The sequence below is a fragment of the Oncorhynchus clarkii genome, unplaced genomic scaffold (assembly GCF_045791955.1).
Source record: "Oncorhynchus clarkii lewisi isolate Uvic-CL-2024 unplaced genomic scaffold, UVic_Ocla_1.0 unplaced_contig_2464_pilon_pilon, whole genome shotgun sequence".
Lineage (NCBI taxonomy): Eukaryota > Metazoa > Chordata > Actinopteri > Salmoniformes > Salmonidae > Oncorhynchus > Oncorhynchus clarkii.
In genome coordinates this window covers 86,517-99,050 of record NW_027261083.1, presented here as the reverse complement: position 1 = coordinate 99,050, position 12,534 = coordinate 86,517, and the positions used below count along the sequence as shown (strand labels likewise).

Below are 12,534 nucleotides of genomic sequence, written 5' to 3'. Positions count from 1 at the left end.
GAGCAGGAAGAATAATTGAATAGGATCTCTGTGTAAATGTGTCATTTTACTTTGAAAAATGTGTTACCTTTTAACGTGGCATTAAAACAACCAGTCATGGTGTTTTCATGCGATTGTCAAAGAAAATCACTTCAATAGGCACCTGTAAGTGTGGCCACCTGCGCACGTTCATTCCGTCTAAAATAACTCCAGCATCCATACTGTGCACCCGCCGTTTATAATGAATGGAAAAGGACATCTGTTAAAACAATCTGTAATAAAGTCTAAGGAATGCATGACGTTCAGTGATTGTCATTCATGAGGCCCACACGTGTAAATGGAATTGGTGCGTCCACTGCTGTCCGTGCACGTCTCGGCCTCGGCCAATCATCTCTGCCTTTGTGAAATGTCACTTTTGTCGTCCAAACCACACTGTATTTTGGAGCGTATTCCACACATGTTCAAGTCCATTCTTCCTGCGACTGACGTGCAACAATGATAAATAAGGTTGTAATAGTCTACAGTTTCCTTACTTATTGTGATAGGCTCATGTTTTACCGGCACGGCGTACCCTCACTATTTACTTTGCCAGTACTCCGAACCGGACCGTACCGGATTACTTTCCCCCCAACTGTTTTTGCTAACCAAGCATACCTTAGGGTGACTTAGACTTCTTTGCTGAACTGAAAGGCATTGGCTCTGGGTCTCTGAGAACGGTTGAGACCTTGATCAGGTCAGACTAAAGCCTACTTTTACCACACAATGCCCGGGACTGCCTGGCACGGACATCAGCAAGCAACAGCTAGGATGGCACAACGATACCTACTTTAACTGGACTTGTAATGCATACTGCTTTTATGTTGCCCTATTTTACAGCCATGCAATTCAGTAGTTGTAGTTGAAATATGGACACCAATGTTTTATTTACGAAGTCATTCTGTCGTGTTGCAAGCAGTGGGGAAACTATTTGAGATGTGCTGTTGTGGTTTCAAACTTAAATGAAACATGTTGAGCTTCGTTGTCTGTGGACATGTTATTTGGACTTGTTGTTTGAAAAATGTACTTTAAAGTTGATCCTTACCACCATACCAATATAATAACGTTTTCATAAAAGGGGGATTTTTATGCCCTTTTATGCTCCTAGAAAACTTTATTTTGAACATTTGCCACAACAAGATCCCTACCTGGGAGAGCGAGATATGTAGATAGATAGATATAGATAGATAGATAGATAGATAGATAGATAGATAGATAGATAGATACCCTTGTCATTACAGGTGTGTATCTGTGTATTATCATGTACACATCTCAATAATTCATACTACTTCTCAATATTATTTATAATACATCACATGTCTGTTTAATGTTGAATGGAGATATACACTGAGTGCACAAAACATTAGGAACACCTGCTCTTTCCATGACATAGACTGACCAGGTGAATGCTATGATCCCTTATTGATGTTACATCGACTTCAATCAGTGTACATGAAGGGGAGGAGAAAGGAGAGGTTAAAGAAGGATTTGTAAGCCTTGAGACAATTGAGACATGGATTGTACAGGTGTACAGGTATATGTGTGCCATTCAGAGGGTGAATGGGCAAGACAATAGTCCCTCTAAGTCCCTTAAAACGGGGTATGGTAGTAGGTGCCAGGTGCACCGGTTTGAGTGTGCCAAGAACTGTAACACGGCTGGCTTTTTAGTCCACCACTCAAAAGGAGGCTGACATTCATTGTGCAGAGCAACAGACGGGCTTCAGTTAGTCAACTGACAGTCCAGTACAACATTGGTGAAAACAACATGAGTTCATCCATCCATCATGCCGCATGTCGGCATTGCAGGCTGGGGCTGGTGGTGATGGTGTGGGTAGTATGTTTTCATGGTAAAAGTGGAGGAACGTTTGAATGCCAATCAGGTGCATCCCTTCTTGGCAGCAGTGTATTCATCTGCGAATGGATTTCTTCAGCAGGTTAATGCCCCATGCCGCAAGGATAGGATTGTCCAGGAGTGGTTCCACGAACATAACAGTGAATTCAGCTTCCTGCGGTGGCCTGCCCAGTCACCAGATCTCAATCCAATTGAGCGTCTGTGGAATGAGATGGAACAAGATATTCGGAGTAGAGATCCACTACCAGCCAACTTGACACAACTGTGGGAGGATTGGAGTCAACATGGGCACTTTCGACACCTTTTAGAGTCCATGCTCCAACGAATTGAGGCTGTTCTGAGGGCAAAGGGGGAGGTGTTCTTAATGTTTTTCCAACTCAGTATAGATTAAATAAGATACTTTGGTTAAAATGTGTTGAAAGTATCACCTCGCATCTGAGAAATATCTACCATCTCTTAAAGTAAGAGCTATATCTATTGTCATGCCTCCCATCCATATCACAAGTGCACCCTGTAGAGCTCTCAATGACATATAAAATATAATAGAATATAAAATTGTTTTTATATCCTACGAATGCGTTGAGGGAGGTTGCAGAGGCTTCCACACATTGTTTTAGGTTCATGAATCTGCTAAATGGTCAGCTGTGGAGTGTGCTAGGTGGAACCGTGGACATTTACACATGGTCTCGCCTCATAACCCTCTCTATGGGAGAGTTCACCTGCACTGCAGCGAGGATACACAACACGCACGCACACACACAGCAGCATTAGATCAGTATTGAATTTCCCTTCCACTGCTAGCAACAAATATAATATTTTATCAGCTCAGCTTTGAGACATCAAATCTCTCTCTCTCTCTCTCTCTCTCTCTCTCTCTCTCCTGCTCTCTCCCTCTCTCTCTCCTGCTCTCCCCCCCTCTCTCTCTCGCCCCCCCTCTCTCTCTCTCTCCTGCTCTCTCCCTCTCTCTCTCCTGCTCTCTCTCTCTCTCTCTCTCTCTCTCTCTCTCTCTCTCTCTCTCTCTCTCCCTCTCTCTCTCTCTCTCTGCTCTCTCCCTCTCTCTCCTTCTCTCTCTCCCTCTCTCTCTCTCTCTCTTTTCTCTCTCTCTCTCTCTCTCTCTCTCTCGCTCTCTCTCTCTCTCTCTCTCTCTCTCTCTCTCTCCTGCTCTCTCTCTCTCTCTCTCTCTCTCTCTCTCTCTCTCTCTCTCTCTCTCTCTCTCTCTCTCTCTCTCTCTCTCTCTCTCTCTCTCTCTCTCTCTCTCTCTCTCTCTCTCTCTCTCTCTCTCTCTCCCTCTCTCTCTCTCTCTCTCCCATTTCCAAACCAAGGTGCCAGGTTTCATTGTTAGATGTTACATGGTATAATGTCTCTTGGTGTGAATGAGTAGCGCAGAATATTTGCTGTCTCTCTCTCTCTCTTTCTCTCTTTCATATTGACCACCATGTAGTCGTGTTGACCCCTGCCTGACCCTGAGCTGTTTGAAAATGTAATTGTAATCCATGACAGGATTTAGCAGGGATCTATCACCTCACTGTAATCTGGGCGACAGCTTCCGATATTCACACAGCATCGAGGTTAAACCCAAGTGTCTGTGTCAACCAGCGCCAAACGCCAAGAGAGAGACTTCACTTATGATGTTAGTATGGCCAGGAAGGAGGGACAGAGAGTGAGGGAGCGTGAGAGAGAGAGAGAGAGAGAGAGAGAGGCAGGGAGGGAGGGAGACATGAGAGAGAGATATAAAATGAGAGAGCACTGCTTCAAACGAGCCCATGGGCCAGTGCAGAAAGGTCTCATTAATGCAGGAGGGATAGGTTTAACCCCAACCTGGCTACTGAGGGCGGGGCGGGGGGGGTAGAGGTTGGTAGGGGGGGAGGAAGGAAGGGAGGGAGGAAGGGAGTGGAAAAGAAAGACTGGAAAGTTGTGTGATTTTTTTCCCCCTCATTCAGACAGAGGGACCTTGGCCAGATGATTTCTACTAGCTGTCCTTCTGAGGGCTGTCTTACAGGACACCACCTGAAACCCTGACTGTGCCATGTGGTGGGAAGGGATTTCCTCATCTGGGCCATCTGGATTGTTTACTGATAAACTCTAGCAAACACTATAATCCATCTGTGTGTGTGTGTGTGTGTGTGTGTGTGTGTGTGTGTGTGTGTGTGTGTGTGTGTGTGTGTGTGTGTGTGTGTGTGTGTGTGTGTGTGTGTGTGTGTGTGTGTGTGTGTGTGTGTGTGTGTGTGTGCATGCGTGCGTGCATGTTCAATACTGGTGTTTGTACTGCAAAGATCACAGAGGAAAGATCATAGAGGATAAGCAAAACACAATTGTTGAATAGAATATAATTAGGCACGTGAGACAAATAATCTGGGTGACTCATAAAACCTGTCATCAAAAATGATGTAAGCCGTGTTATCAGTGTTTTGTTATCAACACCATTGCAATATGTACTTTTTAAGGAATCCTTGGGCTGGACTGTTTCCTGTTTCCGTTAGTGTGAAAAATAAAGAGAAAGAGAGAGGGAGTGAGTGAGAGCAGGAGAGAGAGAGAGAGAGAGAGAGAGAGAGAGAGAGAGAGAGAGAGAGAGAGAGAGAGAGAGCAACAGGAGGGAGGGAGCAATCTGTGATCTGGGTTACAAGTCAGAAACATCTGTCACACAAAAGGATTTGTTTGATTGGTTGGGCCCATACATCACGCCTGCCTGTCAGTAGCCACTAAATTTATATTCCCCAAGTCACATCCTTTATCAGTGATCACGTATGGGGGAGGCCTGGGCTGTCAGGGCTGCACAGCCATATCTTATTCACTTTAACACTAGCCTCCCTCTTTGCCACCCTCCCTCGGCCAAAATACAATGCAGCACGGCCCAAAGCATGGGGTTGGGGTTGCTCAGTCCCGCTCTTCAATTATATACAGTATGTTCTTCTATTGAACTATATACAGTGGGGCAAAAATGTATTTAGTCAGCCACCAATTGTGCAAGTTCTCCCACTTAAAAAGATGAAAGAGGCCTGTAATTTTCATCATAGGTACACTTCAAGTATGACAGACAAAATGAGAAAACAAAATCCAGAAAATCACATTGTAGGATTTTTAATGAATTTATTTGCAAATTATGGTGGAAAATAAGTATTTGGTAAATAACAAAAATGTATCTCAATACTTTGTTATATACCCTTTGTTGGCAATGACAGAGGTCAAACATTTTCTGTAAGGTTTTCACACACTGTTGCTGGTATTTTGGCCCATTCCTCCATGCAGATCTCCTCTAGAGCAGTGATGTTTTGGGGCTGTTGCTGGGCAACACGGACTTCCAACTCCCTCCAAAGATTTTCTATGGGGTTGAGATCTGGAGACTGGCTAGGCCACTCCAGGACCTTGAAATTCTTCTTACGAAGCCACTCCTTCGTTGCCTGGGCGGTGTGTTTGGGATCATTGTCATGCTGAAAGACCCAGCCACGTTTCATCTTCAATGCCCTTGCTGATGGAAGGAGGTTTTCACTCAAAATCTCACGATACATGGCCCCATTCATTCTTTCCTTTACACGGATCAGTCGTCCTGGTCCCTTTGCAGAAACACAGCCCCAAAGCATGATGTTTCCACCCCCATGCTTCACAGTAGGTATGGTGTTCTTTGGATGCAACTCAGCATTCTTTGTCCTCCAAACACGACGAGTTGAGTTTTTACCAAAAAGCTATATTTTGGTTTCATCTGACCATATGACATTCTCCCAATCTTCTTCTGGATCATCCAAATGCTCTCTAGCAAATTTCAGACGGGCCGGGACATGTACTGACTTAAGCAGGGGGACACGTCTGGCACTGCAGGATTTGAGTCCCTGGCGGCGTAGTGTGTTACTGATGGTAGGCTTTGTTACTTTGGTTCCATCTCTATGCAGGTCATTCAACCACACTCTGTGGTTCTGGGATTTTTGCTCACCGTTCTTGTGATCATTTTGACCCCACGGGCTGAGATCTTGCGTGGAGCCCCAGATCGAGGGAGATTATCAGTGGTCTTGTATGTCTTCCATTTCCTAATAATTGCTCCCACAGTTGATTTCTTCAAACCAAGCTGCTTACTTATTGCAGATTCAGTCTTCCCAGCCTGGTGCAGGTCTACAATTTTGTTTCTGATGTCCTTTGACAGCTCTTTGGTCTTGGCCATAATGGAGTTTGGAGTGTGACTGTTTGAGGTTGTGGACAGGTGTCTTTTATACTGATAACAAGTTCAAACAGGTGCCATTAATACAGGTAACGAGTGGAGGACAGAGGAGCCTCTTAAAGAAGAAGTTACAGGTCTGTGAGAGCCAGAAATCTTGCTTGTTTGTAGGTGACCAAATACGTATTTTCCACCATAATTTGCAAATATTTTTTTTTTCTCATTTTGTCGGTCATAGTTGAAGTGTACCTATGATGAAAACTACATATTTTATTTTTACTTAACTAGGCAAGTCAGTTAAGACCAAATTCTTATTTTCAATGACAGCCTAGAGAACTGCCTGTTCAGGGGCAGAACGACAGATTTGTACCTTGTCAGCTTGGGGGTTTGAACTTGCAACCTTCCGGTTACTAGTCCAATGCTCTAACCACTAGGCTACCTGCCGTCCCGATTGGTGGCTGACTAAATACTTTTTTGCCCCACAGTATAGTCTCGCTCGTACTAATCCTATACTCTTGATCATTATAGAATCATTATATTCTTTGTCTTTTCGATTTATATTGTTTTATTCTCCTTCTTTTGATATAATAGATATGTTTGATTATGAAATACAGATAAGCTAATTTTGGTGGGATGTTTGTGGAATAATACTGGTTGGGTTTTACACAATAGCATGTATTATTTTCTCAAGTGAATGTTTGCGTTGCTAGCTGAAATAGAGACGAACCGTTTTAACCTGATTGGTATAGACATAACAAATAAAGCGTTTCAAATAGTAGAAACCACCTCTTCCATCTCTCCCCAGTGTGTGTTAGGCAAATTGCTCTATCTGTTATGTGTCTCCTTGGGAAAGCCTTGGTTGGCCAACCATGAGAAAACCACTTCCCGACGATGACCCAACCAAACAACATTTGTCTAGAGAACAACAAGAGAACGAAAGAAAAGAAAGGCTGGAATTACTGTGATTCATTACGGGACTGTTTTTTTCTCAGTCAGGAGGTGAAATTAGGCAGAACGTTGTAAATAGACACAGCAACAATTAGAGCTGCCCCACGAAGATAGTACCAACCCCCCCCCCCCCCCCCCCCCCCCAACACACACACACACCTACACGTTCCTATCTCTCTTCATCACCGACACCGGGGATTAGATTAACCTAGTGTGTTTTGGGGGGTCGCTGATACCATTAGCACCAATTTAGCGTGACCTCTCCGCTCCACTACCTCCATCCAGCAGATAGCAGCTCCAGTCAGTCATCACTGTAATCTATGGCTGCTGTCTTGTCCCTCGTCTGCTGCTGCTAGTTGATCAGATTAGGATTAATAGAAACATCCTGGGTAATTACGTCTGGATAGGGTGGAGCTGTGTAGCAGCGAAGCTCGCTAGCTGCAGTGTCAATTATTATACTGTTTCGCCAAACCATTTATCGGCTAATAGAGCTGTCAGTGCCATAAAATAAAACAGAAGTCTCACCATTGATTTCCACTGGGTTGCGGTGCTCAGGGCTTTATCTCCTCTCTGAAGGAAGGAGTGGTCCCGTACAGCGTGACCGGAGAGCGAGGGTATTGATTTTCATAAGGCTGTATTTTGTGAGTATGGAGGAGACAGTAATGAAAGGTTTTAACCTATGTGTTTGGAGATCTCCACGGCTAGCCAAGGTTGCCAGGTGCCACGCTGCAGATTTCCAGCCTCTGGTGAAAGAAATTGATAAGGATACATCTTTGTCTGATTAGACTAAATGTGTATGGAGGTCTGTGTGTATGTGTGTGTGTGTCCGTGTGTGTGTGTGTCCCGCCAAAGTAACACATGTTTTCATGAGATTTAGGTTTCGACCTAGTAAATATTACAAAACTCAGAAAAATGCTGCCCGTAGATCGAGTACATAATGCCACGTTGTTTTTTATCTACCTTAACTATGGAAACCTGAGTGTTCCACTTCTTTTGAATAATCCAGTTCAATGTGCCCAGGGGCATCCAGAGGATGGTATCCCACAATTCCTTTATAGTCCTTTTCTAATCCCCAAAGTCCCAGTAACCTACAGCTAACGAGCCCTCTGTAGACACAGTACAGGGTAGCAGATGGCAGGTAATGGCAGCCCTAACCTCCTGACTGTGTAGCCCATTGAAACCCAAGTGGAAATTTCCGCTGCCAGCCCTCCTCTCACAGCCTACTGCTCACTCCCTGGTTCCCTTTGTCCAGCGCTCAGAGGACTGTGGGGGATTGGCTAGACAGGATATTAATGTGACTCTGGGCCAGTTAGAAGGCTAAATGCCCGGCACAGACATGTTTTATCCTCACCTTGCCTTGGAGGACAAGAAAAAACGGCAAAGCTTATTAGCAGGAACATATATATTTCTCTCTCTCTCTCTCTCTCTCTCTCTCTCTCTCTCTCTCTCTCTCTCTCCTTTTGTCTTCCTGCCTCCTTTTCCTGTCCTACATCACCCGAACAGAGAGCGCCTCCCCTCTTATATCGCCCTGGCCACAGAACCACACAGACACTGACATCTCCCACCTAATCAAGTGGTGGATTATCTTGTCCTGGTGAATTGGAGGAGCGTCTCTGTTGAAAGGTCCTTCCTGAAGTACTCCCCCCCCCTTAGTCCAGCGGCAGACAGCAGGCTGTAGCCCCGGGGAAGGAAGAACATGGCGGTGTAACGATTTGTGGAAAACCGTACCAATGTTTTGAGGAGGCTGTTTTCTAGAGGAAAGGGTCTTGATGAATCTGAGGCGTTGCCTGCTCACCTGCCTGTCTGCCTCTTTTCAAAAGAGCAGGAGAGGGAAAGAGAGAGGGGGAGAGAGGTCCTTTAAGTTCTGCTCTCTGCCTTCCTTTGCTCTCCCTCTCTCTGGCTTGATACCCTTGACTTTGAACTGGAGGTTGGATGGTATATTTTTCATCCTTCAAAGACAGAATTGACAAAAGGCACACCTCTTGAGTTTCCCAGCCATTAAATTCAGATTGAGCCAGGCTTCATGCAACAAAAATTATTGTGGAAAGATGGCGGGCTTTTCTCCTCTTGTTAGATTGACCTTCATGTTATACCTGCTACGCACGAGGACATTAGGCACAAGGTATTCCTTGTTAATCTCTCTCCACCCCTCGGGACTTCTATATCTACTGGGGTATATAATGTTATGGGTGATAGTGCTTAGCCATAAATGATACAGGGAAGATGATATGAGATACAAATGCAAGATCCTGACAGATTTTAAAAATTATATTTAACCAGGCAAGTCAGTTAAGAACAAATTATTATTTACAATGACAGCCTACCCCAGCCAAACCGTAACCCAGAGGACACTGGGCCAATTGTGTGCTGCCCTATGGGACTCCCAATCACAGCCGGTTGTGTTAAGCCTGGAATTGAACCAGGGTCCATAATGACACCTCCAGCCCTGAGATGCAGTGCCTTAGACCGCTGCGCCACGCAGGAGCTCCTTTGGTTCTTGCAGTCTGGCTATGAGAAGAGGGGTGTTGTAAGTCCGTGGTGGAGGGGTGACTTTTTCGAAACGGCCCCATAAAACATGAATGTGTCTCCGGGTGTTTTCTAATAGGCTAGCCCCTCATTTAGATTCATTTAGTACCACAGCTGGAGCCCTGGACCCAACATCACATCAATACTATTCAAATTATGCAGAGTCATGGTCGTACTAGGGCTCTGTGCTGTATGGCTACACATAGAACTCAAGGCTCGTAAAAAGAAGCTTTGGGTACCTGTGTTATTGTTTACCATTTCAATTCCTTAATGTCGTTCTTTCTCTGTCTTTATTTTCCCCTCTCTTTCAGGAGAACCCGTACATGTGTAACAATGAATGTGATGCCGAAAACGAGGACCTGGCCCATCCACCGGAGCTCATGTTCGATTTCGAGGGCCGCAACCCCACAACCTTCTGGCAGTCCAGTTCCTGGAAGAAGTACCCCAAGGCCCTACTAGTCAACATCACACTGTCCTGGAGCAAAACCATCGAGCTGACCGACGACATCGTGGTCACCTTCGAGTCAGGCCGCCCGGAACAGATGGTTCTGGAGAAGTCTCTGGACTACGGTAAGACCTGGCAACCCTACCAGTTCTACGCCACAGACTGTCTGGACGCTTTCACCATGGATGCCAAGACTGTCCAGGACCTGACCCAGCACACTCTCCTAGACATCATCTGCACCGAGGAATACTCCAGGGGCTACGTGTGGAAGTATGACAAGACGGTGCGCTTCGAGATCAAGGACCGCTTTGCACTGTTCGCCGGACCACGGCTCCACAACATGGCATCCCTCTACGGTCAGTTAGACACCACCAAGAACCTGAGAGACTTCTTCACCATTACAGACCTGAGGGTCCGGCTCCTCCGACCAGCCACAGGGGCCACCATGGTAGACGAGAACAACCTGTCCAGATACTTCTATGCCATCTCTGACATCAAGGTCCAGGGAAGGTAAGCTCTCACAATACATTTTTACTACTTTGTTTTCCGTCGCAGCAGAGGCTGACTGGGTTCACATGCTATTTGTTATGTTATGGGTTTGGTATGTGGCTACAGTGCATATTAGTATCAAGTCACTATTGGCAAATTATATTTCCTGCACTTGAATGAGTGCATATTAATGCAATGTGTGGTTCTGGACAGAAGGATGGATACAGCAGGATTCATTTAAATACAAATGAAGGTAATTGAGGTAGATATGTACTGTACATATAGGTAGGGGTAAAGTGACTAGGTAACAGGATATATAATAGACAGTAACAGCAGCATATGCGATGAGTCAAAAGAGTTAGTGTAAAAAGGGTCGATGCAGATAGACTGGGTAGCTATTGTTTAACTATTTAACTAACTATTTAGTAGTCTTATAGCTTGGTGGTAGAAGCTGTTTAGGGTCCTGTTGGTTCCAGACTTGATGCATAGCTACCACTTGCCGTACGATAGCAGAGAGAACAGTCTATGACTTGGGTGGCTGAAGTCTTTGAATATATTATGGGCCTTCCTCTGACACCGCCTGGTATAGAGGTCCTGGATGGAATGTCGCTCGGCCGCAGTGATGTTCTGGGCCGTGCGCACAACTCTCTGTAGCGCCTTGCAGTTGAATGCCAAGCAGTTGCCATACCAAGCGGTGATGCAGCCAGTCAAGATGCTCTCAATGGTGCAGCTGTAGAACGTTTTGAGGATCTGAGGGCCCATTCATCTTTTCAGCCTCTTGAGGGGGAAGAGGCATTGTCATGTTCTCTTCATGTGTTGGTGTGTCTGGACCATGATAATTCCTCTCAACCCGCTCCACTACAGAACCGTCAATTCGTCTTGCTGACATTGAGGGAGAGGTTGTTGTCCTGGCACCACACTAACAGGTCTCTGACCACCTCCTTGTAGGCTGTCTCATCGTTGTCGGTGATCAGGCCTATCACCGTCAAATGTAATGATGGTGTTGGAGTCGTGCGCGGGTATACAGTCTTAGGGGAACAGGGAGTACAGGAGGTGACTAAGCACGCAACCCCGAGGGGCCCTGTGTTGAGGGTCAGTATGGCGGATGTGTTGTTGCCTACCCTCACCACCCAGGGGAGGCCCGTCAGGAAGTCCAGGAACCAGTTGCAGAGGGAGGTGTTTATTTTTCACAACTTTTTTTTTATTTGGTATTTTTTATGAGAGACAATACAGACAAACAAGTAGAGGGCAGAACCCACACTGATCCCCCCCATGCTCCAACAGAGCCCCACCCGAATACCAGACGTAAAGAGGCATGACATAGAACTGGAGCAATATAATGAAATAACGAAAAACAAAGACACAATCAAACAGAAAGAAAAGAAGAGTAAAGATAGTGACACAAATTCTAATTTAGGATATTTTATGGCGCTGTGAAATTAGCTCGGTCCATGTCTCCTAAAAAGAAAGGAAAGGGTGCCAGATATCATAACATGTATTTGCAGATCCAATAATGAAATAGCACACTTTCTCTAGCTTGAGATGTTGCATGACTTACTTTTTTAACCTGGCAAGTCAGTTAAGAACTAATTCTTATTTACAATGACGGCTTAGGAACAGTGGGTTAACTGCCTTGTTCAGGAGCAGAAATAGAAGGTTTTTTCTCAATATATTGAAGTAAATAGGAAAAGATGAGTGTCACAGGCTGGACGTTTTAATCAATACATTGCAGTCAATGAAAAAAGATGAGTGTCACAGGGTTGATGTTTTTCTCAATACATTGCAGTCAATGGAAAAGATGGGTGTCACCGGGTCGATGTTTATCTCAATACATTGGGTTCAATGGGAAAAGATGAGTGTCACCGGGTTGATGTTTATCTCAATACATTGGGTTCAATGGGAAAAGATGAGTGTCACCGGGTCGATGTTTATCTCAATACATTGCAGTCAATGGAAAAGATGAGTGTCACCGGGTTGATGTTTATCTCAATACATTGGGTTCAATGGGAAAAGATGAGTGTCACCGGGTTGATGTTTATCTCAATACATTGGGTTCAATGGGAAAAGATGAGTGTCACCGGGTTGATGTTTATCTCAATACATTGGGTTCAATGG

General features: G+C 45.1%; 1 protein-coding gene across 1 annotated transcript in view; it reads left to right on the top strand.

Moving 5' to 3' along the window:
• Positions 1–12,534, top strand: part of LOC139404699 (netrin-G1-like) — a gene marked incomplete at its 3' end in the record, with an annotated part of 148,207 nt that overhangs the window by 60,750 nt on the left and 74,923 nt on the right. Inside the window, exon 3 of the mRNA XM_071147312.1 lies at positions 9,797–10,440. Coding sequence (XP_071003413.1) covers positions 9,797–10,440 — 644 coding nt within the window. The remainder of the gene's footprint in view (positions 1–9,796; positions 10,441–12,534) is intronic.